Source organism: Citrus sinensis, chromosome 7 (assembly GCF_022201045.2).
Source record: "Citrus sinensis cultivar Valencia sweet orange chromosome 7, DVS_A1.0, whole genome shotgun sequence".
In the NCBI taxonomy this organism is placed as follows: domain Eukaryota; kingdom Viridiplantae; phylum Streptophyta; class Magnoliopsida; order Sapindales; family Rutaceae; genus Citrus; species Citrus sinensis.
Genome location: NC_068562.1, coordinates 16486005 through 16505240, shown reverse-complemented (window position 1 = coordinate 16505240; position 19236 = coordinate 16486005). Strand labels below are relative to the sequence as shown.

The 19236-nt window shown below is 30.8% G+C and overlaps 1 protein-coding gene across 4 annotated transcripts; it reads right to left on the bottom strand.

Moving 5' to 3' along the window:
- Nucleotides 1–5976: 5976 nt before the first annotated feature.
- On the bottom strand, nucleotides 5977–11854 carry LOC102615636 (GATA transcription factor 28). 4 transcript variants are annotated; one of them, XM_006465105.4, is made up of 8 exons: nucleotides 11524–11854; nucleotides 10847–11142; nucleotides 9492–9578; nucleotides 9274–9407; nucleotides 7637–7768; nucleotides 7252–7357; nucleotides 6573–6644; nucleotides 5977–6456 (listed from the first exon to the last, which is right to left on the bottom strand). In XM_006465105.4, exons 2-8 carry the CDS (start codon nucleotides 11132–11134, stop codon nucleotides 6394–6396), a joined length of 882 nt encoding a protein of 293 aa, XP_006465168.2. In that variant the 5' UTR covers nucleotides 11135–11142; nucleotides 11524–11854; the 3' UTR covers nucleotides 5977–6393. The 4 variants fall into 4 exon arrangements, with proteins under 4 accessions (XP_006465168.2, XP_024955227.2, XP_006465167.2 ...); XM_025099459.2 differs by having other exon boundaries at nucleotides 10847–11147; nucleotides 11569–11854; XM_006465104.4 differs by having other exon boundaries at nucleotides 10847–11147; nucleotides 11524–11852.
- Nucleotides 11855–19236: the final 7382 nt, after the last annotated feature.

The following is a 19236-nucleotide window of genomic DNA, read 5'->3' as shown; positions in this document are numbered from 1 at the left end:
AAATGGTCGCTTATTGGAAGTGTGCTACTAAACTAATTTTCTTAACAAGGAACTGATAAAGGGCAAAGTCAAGCCCAAGCCCATTAAAGATATAGTCAAATATCATAACAAGTATGCTAAGAATACTTGTCATGAACAAGTATTGACACATATTCATAGGTTTTAGGGAAATTATCATTCGTATGCCCTATATTTGCTCTGTTATAAAAAATACTACAACACTTTGAGAGTGTATCAATCGTCCACCCTTAGTTGACAAAATGTATTAGTCGACCACCAAATCGTTAATTGTCGTTTGAAAGTTAACGGAATTACAGTGAATTGACGATTTTACCCTTGAAAATTATCACTTGTATACCCTTAAATTCTCATTTTGTCACTTGTATACCCTTAAATTATCACTTGTATCATATGAAAAGACCAAATTACCCTTCTGACGTCATCATACTTAAACAGAAACTAACGGTTTGGTGGTCAGCTGATACATTTTGTCAACTTAGGGTGGACGATTGATACACCCTCAAAGTGTTGTAGTATTTTTTATAATGGAGTAAACTAAAGGTATACAAATGATAATTTCCCTAGGTTTTATTACACATACGCTTTGTGAACACTTCTCATAAAAGCAATGCCAGCAACATGTTTGATAATTCCTTCACCTCAATTCTTCAAATTGTCTATATAAAGGCTAAAGCCTCCTACTATTAGAGGTAAGACACAAATGAGTACAAAAATGTTGCTTGCTTTTGTTTAAACTTTCTATTTCTGAAAATTGAGTATAAAATGCTAACTTGAGTATTGGAAGATTATCGACGACAACTTCGAGGACCCTTTGACAATTGTTTCTTTTACAAAACAATTAATCACAAGAAAACACATGATTGGAGAGCCTCGCCTCAAGGAGAAAATGAGCACAAAGCTTGATATAGAAAAAATTCTATAACAAAAATTAGTTACTATTTATTGTGCCAAAAGTTTGCATCAACAGTTGCACCATCTACTAGGTCCTAACAAAAGGTCAAAGTGGTTTATCTTCATCATGCATGATAATTACAAATACTCTGATCTTGTGGCTAAATATGAAAGTTAAAAGGATGCGGAAAGGGACATGGTTTGAGCTGGGTTGCGAATTGACAGTCTTCTTACATGTTCCTGACCTCCAGTGAAACTCAAATCTTTGATCCCAATTTGAAAGGTAGAGTCATGTAACAATCCAGTGAATTCATTATCCTCATTGTTATGCTTAGTTGCAACTCTACCAATGGCCAATAAGCAGCTTCATCAACCAAAATTCCTAAAGATGTGTCTCGACGAAAGGGCATGTATTGATAAATTGCCGAAAAGTGGTGTGCCTTGACAAAATGCATATACACATATCTCAATGAAGTGCCTAATGACATGTACTATACCATTAGATAAAATGCCCAGTGGCATTAATCTATAAAAAGACTTTCTCTATAAAGTGACCTAGGTACTTACAATATAGTCTAAGTCAAGCGCCTAAGGGTAGGTATGGACAAAAGGCCCAAGGCAAATTTCTACCAACTAAAATTATTAGATCAATACTTTACAAAGAGGAACTTAGGTACTTAGATATATTTTCTAAATAAGCACCTAAAAGATGAGCCTTCAATAAAATGCTAAGAGCGTAACTTTATAAAAAATGATCTAGGTTCATTCTTTTGTAAGAGTAACTTAGGTACTTAGAAAAAAATGTATTAGTAAAACGGTTAAAAAGCAAGGCTTCGATAAAATGCTAAGTGCGTAACACTACAAAAAATTACTTACGTTTATTCTTTACAAATGGTGACTTAGGTACCTATGGCATAACACTCACAATAGCAATGCCATATGTCATGATATCTCCTCCATTTGAAGTATCACTTTTGGAGGTAAAAGATAAAACGAGTGTAAAAATGTTGTCCAGTTCCCTCTAAACTCTCTCTATATAAATTGAGCACAAAAGGTTAATTTGGGCGTCAGAGGGTTATCGCCGACAATCCTAGCACCCTTTAACAATATTTCTTTTGCAAAACAATTAAACATAAGAAGACATGTGATCGGAGACCCTTGCCTCAAGGAGAAAATGGACTACAAAGCTTAATATAGAAGAAATTTGGCAACAAAAAATTGTTACTATTCTTTGAGCAAAAATTTGCATCAACAAAGCTATAAGAGCATAATATCAAATGGTGCTTGAAGCCTATTTAGCAAGTGGATGTTTTTTCAAGTTAGTATAAGAGACAATTTAAAAGATAAAAAGACACACACTGTAATATAGTTAAACGATTAAAAAAAACAACACACACACATTTGTTTTATAGTATATTAAAATCCATTTTTTATCTTTTAAATTATTCATTACTCTAATCTTTTATAGTATTTTTTTAAATTTTTTAAATTATCCGTTATTTTTTTATCTTCGATAGTATTCTCTTATTGTAAAATTATTCCTCTGTGGTAATGTGAATGGAGATTTAGTAGGCAATTTCATGCAGTACTCACACAATTTGATTATGCATTTATAAAACACACATCAATTTTCTGATTATTTTTAGTCAATGCCTAGTTTGATGATTAAATCATACAATACAAGATGTAAATGTTTTCTGATTAATTATTGAGTGGGACTATTTGCACTCTAAAATCTACTTTAAACAATTAATTTTTAATAAAATAATTTATTATAAAAATACCTATTAGAAAAATTACTATTGAATACAATTTATTATCAATTAACATAATATAATTACTTTGAGCGTTCATTATTATCAATTAACATAATATAATTACTTTGAGCGTTCATTATTCAATTTATAATTCTTTTACTTTAAACGTTCAAAATTTTATTTTTAACATCTTAAATAAAAATTATTTGACTAATAAGTAAATCAATATTTTAAAATATTTTAACTACAAGATTTGTGAGACCATTTTAAATTTTCAAATTACTAAATTAAATTAAAGTATTGGCAAGATGTTCATATGTCTGCCTTTCGAGTTTCGATTTATTTAAAAAAAAAAAAAAAAATCGGAAGAGGGAGAGGAAGCAAAAATTGAACCCAAATCAACTGCTGTAGAAGCATCTCCTAACTTCTTCTGACTTCTTCTGTCAATTGGCCCTTTTTTTCCTCCCAATTGTTATTGCATGCAGGCAAAGAAATGAGTGTAGAAATCAACACTAAAAATATTTTTTTAGTAAACAAAACTAATAATTAAACTTGTATTAAATAATTTATTCACAACTTGACTCGATTCGATTCTGTTTATTGTAATTATGTACTAACTTTTATTTTTTAATTTTGCTGTTAATAATAGTCTTTATATTTTTTTCAGTAAATTAATTTAAGTGGTTTCAGTTAGAATATTTTTAGTAGTTTAATGAGTGTATAAAATAAGATTTAATATGTGAACGTACAGATAAATAATAGAGTATTTAAAATAATTTTTAAAGTATAAATAGACCACTCTTATTTACTGCAGATTTAAAAGCTTATTCAAACACACATCATTTTACACTCGCGATTTGAAAAGGGAAAAGGGTTTGACTTTTGTCAGCTCTCGCTAGGGGATGGCAATGGATTGAATCTAATCCAAAATCTATGTGATCCAAATCCAATTAGATCATATTTGGGTCAGTTTAAAATGAATTTGGATCGTATCTAGATATTGATGTGCGGATCTAAGATGGATCTGGAGCAGGTCTGGATCTATCATAATATCTAAATCCATATCCATATCCACTCATTTTTTAATTTTATTTTATTTTAAAAGTCTCTTAACAATTGTAGAATTATAATGATAATAAATTTTATTCATGGCATATTAGTGGTATTTACTATGCATTTAAACTCTTAAAACTTAAAGGTTAGTTTTGTAAATTTAAAGGTCAACCAGTCCTAAAGCATGTACATGCAATATTCAAATTGCAAACCAAGTAATACAACTTGGTAATTTATTTTAGTCAAATATGACCATAATAAAGATAATAAAACACTTAATATAAATCATATTTAATTTATATGTCATTATCTAATGTTGTAAGAATGAGGGTGGTGTGTGTGGATATTAGAATGATGAAGGAGACAATAGAATATTAGATTGATCTTACTCCTGTAATTACTTTTGAAGAATATTTTATTATCTTTCTTATTTATTGTTTTGTTGTAAAAGTATAAACTACAATATTTATTATATTTTGAGATAAATTATATAATTTATTTGTTATCAAAGCAATTTAGCCTTCAATTTTCATTCTAAAAAATTATTACTTTTTTATTGCTGAGTTTTAGAATTCATGACGGATCTAGAGTATATTTGGATTTTAATTTTTTTTTTTTAGATTTGGAGCATATATAGATATTTATTTCTTTTTTTGGATACGGATATGGAGCGAAAAATATGAATTCATGATGGATATGGAGCAAAAAATATGGATTCATGACGGATCTGGAACAGATACGGATCTTGCTTTTTATTATGGATCTGGATCTGGAGCAGAGTAGATCCAACCCATATCTGCCCCATTGCCATCCCTAGCTCTCGCCACCAGTATTCCATATTGTAGCTTTAATTTGTTGAAAATTAGGAGATAAAGACTTTAGAGGAAATTAAACATTTATTTTAAATGATGGGTTTTGCTAAGTAATCGAAATTGATTTGATCATTTGCTAAGGTTCGTTCGGAGAACAGGTTGAGTGGTAAATATTTATTAAAGATAAGTTATTTAATCCAATCGTTATTTAATGAGACGCCAAATATTATGTAATCTACTGCAACTAAATTTCTGCCAAATAATTTACAACCTGCGATTGCCTAAAGTCATAATATTTACTAAGAAATTTTATGGGCAACAAAACATCTATATGTATATAGTTGATTGAAATAGAATTTAAGGAAGATATTACATAGTACGAATTTGATTCATTTTGATGGGGTTTGATCAATGAAAGTTTATAAAAATGTATAAAGAAAATGGTAAAAAAAATTGGTTATGTAAATACTACATAGGGAACATATTATTTTAATATTCCAATTAAGGTACATTTTTTTTTTGAGAATAATTAAGGTACATTTGATTGTTAATGAATTAAGCAAATAAAATAGATCCATATATGTCTTTGATAGATGTGTGAATAATTTACAACCTGCGACTGCCTAAAGTCATAAAAATAAATAAAGTGAGTTAAGTGATGTTTTTATTTAATTATTTACATCAGTTTGCATAAAAAAAAATTATAATTCTATTATTCTTTCTTGATGAGTGTGCTCATCCACACATAGTACAATAAAAAATTTTAAATTCAATTTTTACTGCCAATAAAAGACAGATATTTTATAAAAATTTTCAAAATACAAACTCTTCCGATCAGATTACTTACCCATATTAAACAAAAAATAATAATGAGAGAATAAATTTCGCTATTTTGATCAGGTTTTTTTCCCAATAATTTATCCAAACTATAAATTATATTTTAATTTTGAAAAACCAAACAACGAGATTACAAAACATTTACCTTCTAATAATTTGGCTTCCATTAGCTGTTAATTTTTTTTTAAACTTATTTTCCGTAATTTTTTTCCTATATGCTTTAAGAATAATTACGACAATTTATATTATTAAATTGCATCATCAAAACTAATTTACTTATTTTTTTGCTATTTTCCCTGCTACATAATTAAATTATATGGTTTTAGTAACTATTAAGATGAGGATTATCCTTCCCCATACGATTTAAAAACTTTTTTTATTAAAAAGAAAACTACTCAAATTGAAAAGGCTAATCATCTGACCTCAATGGTTTGGCGTATATGAGGAAACACCCATAAGTTTTCAAAATTGTGAAACATCCCTGAATTATTGATAATTTTCCTTAAGTTAAAGAGAATTCTTAACCAATTTCATGTTTCAAAATCTTCGAGGAGCCTTAAGCACAGGCACAAATAAATACATGTGTAAAAATTAAAAAAAAAAAATCAAATGAAAGACGCATACTTTTTCTATCCTCTAATCACTGGTAAGAATGAACAATAATGCACAACAAAGCCTCTGTTTTGTCTTGGCAGCTTCCAAGTTCAAAACAACAATTTCTCTAAATAAAAACATGTCTCTTAAAATTTTTTTAAATAAAAAGAACACTCCCTACCAAGACAAATTTTACAGATAAAATTATTCTATTCAAACCAAGTACAAGCAGCGATGGATTATTGGAACCTGCGGAATGATGCAACTTTCCGCGATGTCCATCCATCAAGATACCTGGTTGGCCATTAACGGATAAGCTGCTGATACCCATGTTAGCATATAAAACTGACTTGCCCTGCTGTGCAACCAACACTATTGCTCCTCACCTCACTCAAGTTTGACATGGAGCCCCAGCCACAAATGGCTTATCATGTGGAGCCGTTAATATTTCCCGCAGCTCTAATGACTTGCTCAGCTTTTAAAGTTCCATTCTGCAACTCATTCCAATTAAAATGTATATCAAAACTCCACAGTAGAAAATACTAAATTTTAAACCCAAAAGGAAACAAATACGTTCGTCAGTAGTACTCATTTGTAGGTTGCTCACCTCCTCATTCTTGTTTAAGGAAGAAGTCTGTCCAGCTTGGGGTGCTGCCTTGGAGAGATCCCTCAAAGTTCCCTAAGGTTCAGAGGGTTCAAATTACACATCCATTACACACAATACAGAAAACATGCAGGGTGAAAATTTTAAAGATCCTAGGCATGCTCTCCAAATAAACCAAGACATGGTTTTAGCTGAAAAGGACCGTGCAACAAGATTCTTATAATTACCCCTGCAGAGTTTTCATTGAATCCTTCTAGTTAATTAAACAGAGACATCTCACTGTGCACTTGCTTCCTTGCTTATTCATGTTCATCCATCAACAGAGAACAAAAAAGCTATTGACAGAAATGTCCAAGCATATACAAGAACATCCACATAAACAGCAAAGTTATTGTATAAATGTTGATGAGGGAATCGTCCATAAATATTTTGAATAAAGAAGGAAATCAATATGCTGGTACAGAATTACAAATCAAAATCTCTTGAACCATAATATGCAACCATTTCCCATGAGGATGAAGGTCATTTTGATCTATTTCCTTCATATTGGTTCCTTTACAATGAATGTTATATAATAACAATTTTAGAGATTAAATTACCAATGGCACTCGTTGCAACCATGCAAGTACACTGTAGATATCATGCAGCCATTATGATACACATACAAGTTCTCACACCTTACCTTGTTTGCCCACATAAGTCCGCAGGCATTGCAAAGGGTCCTTGGTCCTTCAGGTCCACGTCGCATCATTGGTGTTGACTTCTCACTGATACCGCAGTGCCGGCAACTGACATATTCAAGGGGACATTAAAAATCATAATTTCACAGAGTTGATAAGTGTGAACAAGTTATGACAGATGATTTTTTAATGCTATGCGACCATCTGCATTACATATATGTGGAGACCAACGTTCAACAGAACATGCTCTTATGTCAGTCTCAATTGTTGCTTAGTCCATAGAAAACTAAATTTTACTATATACGACTAAAGAAGATTTAGAAATCCCTGGTACAAAATAAATACAGATTAGCTTTACTAAATACAGAGAAGATAACATTGACTCACACAATGTCTTGATTTTGGGATCCATTAACATCCCCAGCCCAGCTCTGGTTTGACCCCCAACTCGAAACTGCTGATGCAGAATCCTCATTATTGGACTTCGCAGAAGTAAACTGACCTTTGTTTCGCTGCATCCTAAAAGAACAACAAAAATGGTGATTACGAAGAACTCCAGAATTACAGCATTAGAATTCCACTTTCCACAGGCAAACATAAAAAATAGCATAATAAAGCTCTAAGGGCAAGTTTCCTGATCTACAAGATGATATATTCACCACTTCCATAAGAAGATATACTAAACTAATTTTGGTTCCACTGGAGTTTGAAGTAACAATTCAATGCATTACATTTTAGTGAGGGAAGATTGGATGAACATTCCTACTTCTGAGTACAATATGCTACTGTATGACTGGCCTGGGATTCCAGACTTGAAGAATTGACAAGAGCAGAAGCTGTAGGGCACAATGCTACTGGCTGAGATAACAATATAACATGCCAAGCTCACAATCCATGTTAACATCAGGCCAAACAAAAGAGAGCCAGCATTGTTTAATGTAGCAGTGTGGTAAAGTGAACCAGAGCATAACATATTTTCTATTATAATATTCAAAGCCTGAACAATTTTATGCTCACATAAGGCTTCTCCATCCAAGGACTAACCAATCATTCAATCCACAACAACTTTCATCAAATTTGAACGCTTCTAAATTTCCTCTCTCAAATCAAATCCAGAGAAGCAACTAAAAAAAAGTTCCAAAACTGCTATCAAAACATATGAGGTACTTTTCATTAAACTCTAGGAACTTGATTCCCCCCCCCCGGGGCTACTTTTACCTTCTAGCATTAGAAGTATAGTGCAATATAAGTAACTTGGAAGGAGAAAGATAGAGGAAAGAGAATTGAAGATGATATCTAGAATAACACATTCTAATTCTTGTTCTTTCAATACATCCCCTCTGTCCTAGATGATTACATCAAACTTAATCCAAGGATGGAATGATGCATATCAAGCATGTAAGCAAGGCAAGCCACATCATAATAAGCAAGTAATAGGAATGCCAATATTGAGAAAAAAAGATTTAAAGACAATTGTTTCCGTCTTAAGTCAGTCACAACTGAGGATGCCTATATTGAGAGGCGTCTCAGCAAATACAGAGCACATTATTATTCTGTTAAATTTATTGCTGGATTTTTGTTTTCCTTTGGAGGGCCACAGCTGCGGGGCGCAAATATAAATCTTCACCTTTTACTGTCTTTCAAATAGCTTTGACTGGCAGTAAATTGTCATCTTTTAAGAGGGGCCTAGAATTTAAAGTTTCAAACAATCTCCTCATGGAGCGGGAAGCCAAGAGGGAGAAAAGGGAAAAAGTAATTTCTAGCTAAGAAACAAAATAAAAATTGTCCAAAGACAGATTACTTATCCCCCCTCACTTAGATAAGAATTCAATGTTACTGGAATCTGTGTCAATTGCCAGGTTATGTACAGGTACGCAATAGCTTAACAGTACGGCATCATTCAAACAAATGCATGCATTTAAACCCCCATAAATGGTGAAGACAACAACATAAAGCAATACACCAATAATAACTTAATCATTCATATAAAGCATTATGAGTGGTAACAAGGGCAGATTCTATACCGAAGTGCTACTTCTTTACGGACGGTATAACGAATTTTCTTCTCAAAATTGCGTTCTTTTCGCTTTTCACGAAATCTAATCAGTGAAGCCAATCTCTGTGGGACACTCAACCGTTGCGGAGTACCAGGTAGTCCCTGGTTCAAGGATTGGTTAGCAAAAATAACAGAAAGAGACAAAAAGAATATTAATCAATCAATAACTCAGGTCAACTGAAATACCCGGTTGTTTTGGTTATTAGCTATTGGGATAGCAGGTGTGGTTGAAGGTACTTCTCGCCCCCCCAATAACAATAGTACAGCTTGAACCTACAAAAGATACCCAAGAAGGATCAAAATGAAAACTACACTCTTTGATGGTTTTCCATGAAGAAGAATAGCCCATAAATGGACAATTTGCCAAGAGAAAAGGAAGCCAAATCTGAAAGCAACATTGAGGCATATTTTAAATAAATGTTTCATTTCAGGCAAGAGAAGAAAATTTGCTTCCATATAGTAATCACCAAATATAATAGCATAATAAGAAACCTAACATTGTAAAAGTGTTCACTAAAGAAAACAAGACGCTAAACTTTATACTAATCAAATTAGCTTGGACTGGATAATTAAAATCCACAACATTCTTTCAACAAGCCCAAAACAGGATCACAGATAACCCAGTCCATGCTGCAAAGAGTGTAGATAAGATTCCAAAACTCTCTAGCAAGAAATTTTGTCACATTATATTTTCAGAAAACATGTGCAACAAAAAGGTATGTACACAGTAGGATTTGTAAGGAATGTAATGTCATAGAGCCACTTTGAGATTTTCAATGAAACAAGGCATGTGACAAAGCAACTATGCAAGAGTGAAAGGAGTCAAGATGAAAGGGAAACCTTGAGATCTAGTCTTCTGTTGCTTCTCTTGGTAAAGCTCTTGTCATAACTTTACATCTAGTTACAGAGACTTATTTGATGATAACCAAGCAAGTGCAGAAAGGAAGGGCTTGATTTAACCGCTATGGGTACCCCATTTGCCCTATAGAACCTCACATTGAATTATGTGGACTCTACTTCAATTGGTGTAGTTTTTGACATTCATATCAGTAGTCAAAGGACAATAAATAATGGAAAACTGTAATTAATGACAATGACATTCGTTAAGAATTCTTTTAATACGTGACACCTATGGCAAGTCAATTTGAAACGAAAATACATGTTACAGTTCTGAGAATCAAAACTAAGAAACTGATCCATTGGTTAATTAGGAGTTCGGACACTATGTGTTGGCAACTTAAATTAGTTTGTCCATTAAAATATATAGAATTTCTTTCTTTAACTTTTACGAAAGATTATATGGTATTTATCTGAGTGCCGATTGTTAAATGAAACAGATCATATTCACTTCAGACACCACAGCAACATCCCCATTTACACAAACCACTATTAGCAAACTATGTTCAAGACATTCGAACTACTTTGTAAGCAAAAAAATTCAATATGCTGCAAGCTACATAAACAAAATCCCAACAATCAAACAAGGTAGTCAGAGTAACGGATATTAAAAATACATTAGTTCTAACTGTTCCAAAAATCACCTTTTCGGGGGAAACGGAGTCAAACACATAAACCTGCCCTTGGAAAGACAGTGTTAGCTGGTCCCCAATCTCAGCAATGGCACGATTATCAGAAAGACTCCCGGGGTCAGATGGTGCATCCCCTTCCATTGCCTCACTCTCTCCAACACCATTACCCTCATCATGCTCATCATCCATCACATCCCCATTGCTTATATGATGCAGTTCATGCTCTGGCACATAATTCACGTGATGGATTGAATGCTGCTCATCACTCATTTGCATTTGAGGATTGCTCCCATGATCCATCCTCTGTTCTACACTAAAATTTCAAAGGCCGTCGCTCTTAAAATATATGAATAAATACGCGAGTGCGAGAACAAGTACAAAAATACTAAATATTACTATCATTTAATTAATACAGTTCATAGAAACAATCTGATTTTGCATTCAAGTTTATGCAACGCTATAATTCTTGAATCAAGTAAATTAAACCAGGGCGGTAGCTCAGGAAATAGCAAAAACATAAAATTGTAATAAATAAATGGCGCTCTTTCTAATTGCCTAAACTTTCTCAGGAACCATACCGATTAATTTAAGCTAAATCTATTAAAAGATTTGTTTTTTTTTTTCATCTTGTTATCAGCTCAAATTTACGTTAGAATAAACAGCCAATTAAACCGATTAATTGGAGGTACCATTCGAGTGTACGACGAATCGAAACCGGAATAGGAATCCCCTACACTGGAACAAGCGAATTCCGCCGTTGAATTAAGTCGCCGGAGAAAGAGAGATCAGAACAGAGGAATTTGTGGCCGTCGGATTGCGATCTGCGAAGCTGGGATATCAACGGCCGAGATTAAGCGCTGGCGAAGGAAGAAAGAGTTTGGATGATTGAGATTGGATGGTGGCGGCGAGAGACAGGCAACTGTTTAGTTCAATTTCCCATCTTGGTCAAGATTTTGTCTTTGACCTTTTTAAGTGCAATTATTAAGGGAATTTGCGTACGATCCATATATAATGTTACTTCTTTTTAGATATAAAATTCTTCCTCCAACAGGGAGATAAGTTTGTGATCCCTCAATTTTAAGGGGTGTTTTATTCATTTAATTATTAAACAAATGTATTTAATTTTTTTATTAATCTAAATTAGTTGATTACTTATTTTATTAATTAGTACACTGAATTTTTAATATCCGTTTGATTGTTCCTAGTGTTAGACTGGGCTAATCGGGCGAATGGGCCACAATGGCTAAAGCCTAAAACTGGGTCGGGTTTGAGTTTGGCAAGTACCCCAACAGGCCAGATCCTGGGCCCCAACCCGTTTGATCCTCTTACAGGGTCTCTCACTTTCATCATCTTAATTTTTAGTCCGTTTTATAACCCCAACTCCTATCTTAATTTTATGCAAATTTTTTACTTTCAATTTTTGTTATTGGAAACAAAATAAACCGTCAACTTATATTTTTCATTCAAGAAAAACATTAATTACATAATTTTTTTAATTATTATTTTTCTCTGTAGCTTAAAGAGTATTTATTTAACTAACTCGAAAGTCTTCTAGCTAAACAACAAAGCTATAAATTATTCTTAAACAAAATTTTTAGATATTAATCATAATTTTTTAATATTTATATGGGATGATAATGTTCAAATTAATTTTTTTAACTTTTTATATCTCCAAGATTCAAATTCCAGCGGTTAGTTTTTATTAATTATTATTGTAAATAATGAGATTCGGACTTGTGTTTCAAGCAAAAATCATTCAAATTTTAGATATCCAACCGAATTTGTTCTATTGCGGTAAAGGAAAAGGAAAAAAAAAAACTTAGATTATTACAATTGAGTAGGGATGGTAATGGACACTGTCAGCAACGGGTTTTAATTTTTTTAAGAAAACCCGCCCGCTGTAGGTTTTGACAACTACCAAACTTGCAATAGTATTTGATGGAATTTTTACGAGTTTCTATATTTAAAATCACAAATGTTCAATATATAAATGTATAATAATAGTCTCAAATTCCACATAACATACTCAATTTTAAATTTAACCAATGTAAATGAAAAATTAAAATTTCAACATCAATCCAACACAAATTCTCAAATTTAAGTATAAAATACACATATCCATTAAAAAAATCACAAACTAGTATCTAAAAATAACAATTACATTTCATATTATCGTTCAACACAAGCTCCAAGAGAAGATCTTCATTTCATTCACCATTATTAGCACCCATCCAACATGATGCCTACAATAATGATTAAAATTAATATTTTTCAAAGAATAATACTTTTCAAATATTAATCCAAAGGAAAAAATTATAATAATGAAATAATTCATGCATCAAGTTAAAGAAAAATAGTTTGTACAAAAACACTTTGATTATTTGGCACTTTGCATAATTGCATTATTTTCCTTATATATTTTTTAGATTAAATTTTTTTTCAAATAAAATTAAATTAAAAATATTTTTAAAAAATATTGCGGGTTTAGCGGATATCCACTAGATATTGGGCTAATACCAAACTCACCCGCAGCTAAGTACGGGTTTCAATTTGTAATACCAAACTCACCTGTAATACCAAATCCACCCGTAACCCGCAAAATTATCCGCAGCGGGCGGGTTTGGACAGGTTTGCGGGCACAATTGTCATCCCTACAATTGACCCATGACTTTGCTGCACCTACGGCAACAAACCACATAATTTGTGTTTAATTCATTAAATCATTCTATCATATTCATTAATTTCGTATAGCATCTTACACTCGTTTTATTTTGCAAATTTACTATGTATTTAAAAATATAAAATAAATTTTATAATGTGAAATATGTTCTTATAAATAAACAAGTAATTTATTGTTCATAATGCTAAATAAACAAATAACAACAAAATATAATTTACAATTCATAATCATATTACACCAAACATAGTATGTTATTAAATTTTTTAATTATATTAATACAATACAATATATGTATTTGATATCAAACCTAACCCTAAACTCACTAACGTATTATGAATGTAAGCGTAAAGTATCCTAGTATTTATAAAATTTATAAATAAAGAAAGTGTAAGGTCTTAGATGAAATTTAAACATAAAAGATGAATTAAGGGACACGGCCGGCGGACCACTAAAACTAACGTTTACTAAAAAACATCACTATCACCAAGACTAAATACCAAAGACCTACAAAAGTCTCCCACACTTTTTGTACCCCAAAAAAAAAGGCAAAAAAAATCTTCTAAATAATCATGCATCACAATTACCGCCATAAAATTTGAGAAATTTTAAGTTCTTTTGTCAATTATAATCAAAAGGATAAAATTAATTGTGTCTAAATTTTGAAATACTAACTAGGTAACCCAAGAGGGGGGGGTGAATTGGGTTTTCAAAAATTAAGCTAAGCAAACCACACAACAAACCAATCTAATGCCTTAATAAATTCGAAAACAATAAATTCAATGAAAGCACAATAATAAATGAGCAAGGGAAGAGAAAGCAAACTCAAGGATTTTTACGTGGTTCGGCAATCTCCGCCTACGTCCACACCTCCAAACTCATCGGGCTTGAAGATTTCATTAAGCTAGCCTCCCAAGGCTTCAAACGCTTACAATTGACTTCCAATGTGTCAATGGACCTTTACAACAAGAGATTATCCCCAATCTCTTAACCCAAGTGTATCCCAACACTTACAACCTCTCAAGGATAAAGATTACAAATGAATTTTCTCTCACACAATGTGTTTGATTACAAATGAATGCTCAATGTGTGAATCAAAGAAACAAAAACAAGTTTAAAGCTCAATAATAGTTTTATGCTCAATAGCAAGCTCAATGATAACTCTTGAATCTCTTAGTTTGAATTGGATTGAGCTTATTTATAGTTGGAGCTGAAAACTAGCCGTTATTAACTTTCTGCACACTGTCGGATCGTCGTTAACTAGATGTCGGATCACCGTTTGACCGGTCAATATGACCGTTGGGCTGGATTTTCAAATTGTCGGATCGCCATTTAGGTCCAGAGGCTAATCTTTAGTTCTGTTCAATATCGGCGGGCCGTTTATCAAAAATGTCGGATCTCTGTTTGGGTTCAGAGGCTAATCTTCAATTCTGTTAGATGTCGGCGAGCCGTTATCAAGATGTCGGATCGCCGTTTTCTACAGTAACTGCTACAGTGACTGCTACAGTGAACTATTTTATAAAATAATAGTTTGACCCGAAAATTTTATATAACTGTACTATGGCCCAAAACGTTATATACTTAGCAGATAAATCCAATTTCAGAATTTCTAAATAATACTTACTATTTCCAAAACTTTCTGAAATTATGATATAGCCCAAAATGCTATGACACTTTTTCAAATAAGTCCTTCACCAAAATTTCAAGCAATATTTGTTGATTTCAAAGTTTTCAAAATTCTTTCAATTAAACCATAAACTTGAAAAACAACTAATTTCATAAAATCATTTTTCCATTAAATATGAAACATTTATAATGTGAAAATAATGATTTATTTAAAAAGAATAAAAACAATCAATTTCATAAAATCAATTTTCCATTAAATATGAAACATTTATAATGTAAAAATAATGATTTATTTAAAATATATTTTTCAATAATTTGAGCTTAAAAGATTAACAATTCTTAATCTTGTTTGTTATCATCAAAATCAACGTTATGGAAACATATATGTTAACAAATTTACCATTTCGAAAGGCTGCCTTTGGTAGCAATTCACCATTTTTTGTTTTTCAAAAATGTGAAAGTGAAAAACACAGTTGGTTGCCCTCAAAATTGGAGAAATTCTCATTTTTAATGGAAATGAGATAATTCTCAGCTAAGAAATTAAGGGCCTGTGTTGGTAGCATTTTTGGGCCCTTGATTTCATTTTTATTTTGAGAATATAGATGCAATACATGTTCGGTGGACTGGACTCAAAAAATAAACTATAAAACAAATAATCTAGATTTATATTAACAGTTATAAAATTGAAAACATATTTAACATGTTCTCTATATATTACAAACTAAATTCTGAAATGAATTATTAAGTAAAATCCAAAAGCTCTCTCTCTCCCCCCTAAAATCTTATCTTGCACAACCACTAGGGCTTGGCCCAGTGGCTAGAGCCCCCACAGATGCATTGTAAATGTTTAATTTAAATTTCCTTCCTCAAAACTTAAGTGAAGACAGTATTTCTCGTAGGAGTGGAGTTGACGTCCTTCGAATATTTGAAAGGGTTAAAATCTAAGCAGTGTCATACAAGATTTGATGTAAACTGGTCTCAATAAATTTATGATTGTAAATATCACGAGTAATAGTCTCCTAAAAAAATTTTTATCGAGCACAACTCTCTCTCCTTATCTCTTCATCGATTTCACAGCTCTCTCACTCTCCTCTTTATCTCAATCTAATTGTTACTTGCATCTCTGCCGCTACTCCTCGCGTCTCCATCGTTGCTATTGATGCGTTGCATCTCTGCCACCGCCATCACTGCACAGGATCTCCGCTGCTTTTGTGTTGCATTCTCGACTGCATCACCGATGTTGCTGATGCGCTTCGTTTTCACTACGTTGCTACTCTATCTTGGTGCTTTTGCTGCTCTCTTGGCTCCATCTTTGTGGCTTTCTACTCTCTCGACTTCGTCAAATCACATCTATGTTTTTATCTTCATAAATTGTCATTTGTTTGGGTTCAATTTTTATTTTATTTTATTTTTCACACTAATTATTGTAAAATTTTGTTTGTTAAAAAATGAGTAATTATTATTTATTTTGTGTGCATGATTTCATTGTTCTTAGTTTTTTTGGTTGTGCTATGAAAAAATGAGTTAAAAACATTTGACAATAGCTTGGTCTTTGTTTGAATTGGTAAATTTGTAGTAGAATATATTTGATTACTTTTAATCATAGTGTAAAAAGGAGATATGCATGATGTCTATTATGTAATTTTTATAATTATTTTGTTTAAATAAATGGCATGTGTTGTAAAATATGGGCCAGTTTGAGAGTGCGGTTAAAATTTAATAAGCTGCTTATTTTATAATTTTTTTATAAAAATAGTGTTTGGTAAATTTTGTAAAAGCAGGTTATTTCATAATTTTCTCCATTTTATCAGCAGCTTTTAAAAATATGTAGGGGGTTGCTTTTCATGAGTAGCTTATTTAATTATAATGTAAAAATAATGACAATGTAAATTTTTTCTTTTACTAATGCTAATACTAAAATTTTATCATCATGTAATTTTCTATAATTATTTTTTAAAATTATTTATGGTATCATAGGGTATATATTAGTTAAACAATTATTTTCTAAGTATAAGTATGACTTAAATGTTAAGTAAAACTATTTTTGAAAATGGTACTACTAAATACATATTTACTATTTTTATCATTTTCAGTTGCTGCTACCGAACGAATATTACTGTTTTCAATTTTAAAAATACAAGATATAAAAAATAATACCAAATGCATATTTAAATTTTAAATATTGTAACTGTAAAATATTATTTTTAGTTTTAGAAAATTAAATTTAGAAATAATACCGAATAGGTCCTTAGAAGTTCTCCACAAGTTCTCAATTTACACGGCCCCACTAAAGACTTTCTATGATTGCAAGACCTTTCAAATTAAAATTGTACCCCACAACTTCAGTATCATCAAATCATTAATTCACTTCTATTGACTATCGATCATTTGATGATATATATATAAAGATAAATATTATCTTACAATTAATGTAAGGTACATCTCCTCATATAAATAGTGTATATGTGGGGTTCACGCATTGTTTATATAAGGGGTGTATCTTACATTAATTGTAAGATAAGGGGATCCATATATAAATTGTGAGATGTAATATCTTTAATAGTATCCTATATTACATTATTTTATTTACTATTTTTATTTTTAATAAGATACTAATATTAGCATTAAGTTATTATAAGGTTTGTTATTGATCAAGACTTTTTACGTATCAACTTATTCTAATTTTTCATAGAATTTCTTAAAGTTTTGGTTTATTTTGTCTATCTTTCATTTCATATTAGTTATAATTTTGATTTATAAAAAATTGATGTTACTAATATTTTTTTTATTTTTCTTGTTAGTTATTACAAAAAAGTTATTCATATTTTCTAAAAACACTTTCACTTATAAAACATTTCATTCTCTCTTTTGTTGTCTCCAATTTTTAGACAAACAAAAGACAATAAATCATTTTTTTTTTCATTTACTAGATACTGTTTAAAAAAAGCAACCAAATGCATTTTCAAATTTGTCAAAAATTGATCAATTCTAAAATAGAAAATAATAAAACAATAAAAAAATATGTTCTAGCTCTAATGATAAAAAATGACTCCAATTTAAATTGAATGTAATTAGGCAAAGCCACCATGCGCGATGTCATCGAGGCCATCATTATAGGCGACTGGCCAAATTGAGTTTCGTAGATCATCAAATCATATCATCAAATTCTAAACAGGTTGATCCGGTATCGTTTCCAAATCTCATTTTTCTATTTTTTGAAAATATTTTTTAAAAATATAAAGTTTATTTTACATTTTTAACAAAGAAAATAAAAAAAATGATTTTTTCTTGTTTTCCATACAGTATTAAATTACAAAATAAATAATTTTCTTCCGCTCTATCTCAAAATAATATTAATAACATCAACAACAATAACGATAAAATATTATTATTATTATTATTACTATTACTACTATTATTATACCCAAAAAAATAAATTTCTCTTACAATAATCTTTTCTTTTTATATACATTATAATATTTATATTTTTATATATTAATTAAATCAAATATGCACAATTTATCATTTTTTAAACAAGAAAATTAACAAGATCACCTAATTTATTTTTAAAATTAAAATAATCAAACTAATTAAATAATAAAAATGATTATACATTACTTAATATTAATTTTATGAAATTATTCTAATAATAATTCTTTAAAATATTCCTATCGGGCTTGTTTTACATTTCTCATTTTCAAGGTTAATTTTGAAAATTATGCCATACACATTTTTAAATTTTAAAAATAAATTTAAAAATAACATTCTCATTCCATTTTTATTTTATAAAAGCAGTAATCAGAAAACAATACCCAACGGGGCGTAAATTTCTTAGATTCATAATATAACAATGAGATTGATTCAAAAATCTACTTGATACATAAAACACGCGCGTGCAAGTATCATTTTATTAAAATTAAAATGAACAATAAACTTTTTAAATCCAAAAAATAAAAAATAAAAAAAATTAACCATTGACTTGACTGACACAGAAATAGAAACAAAGGAAGAATATTGCGACTTAGTCTTCGGTTGCTGACATGTCAGCTGTCAATTGGTCTTCAATCAAACACCACTTTGTAAAATTCTCCCGTGTTTC

Excerpts from the sequence above, each read along its gene's own strand:
- LOC102615636 (XM_006465105.4), bottom strand. The coding sequence starts at position 11,134 with ATGGATCATGGGAGCAATCCTCAAATGCAAATGAGTGATGAGCAGCAT. Across the intron at positions 9,579-10,846 it reads ACTCCGTTTCCCCCGAAAAG|GTTCAAGCTGTACTATTGTT; the intron begins GTGATTTTTGGA and ends TATCTTTTGTAG. Across the intron at positions 7,769-9,273 it reads CGTAAAGAAGTAGCACTTCG|GATGCAGCGAAACAAAGGTC; the intron begins GTATAGAATCTG and ends TTGTTCTTTTAG.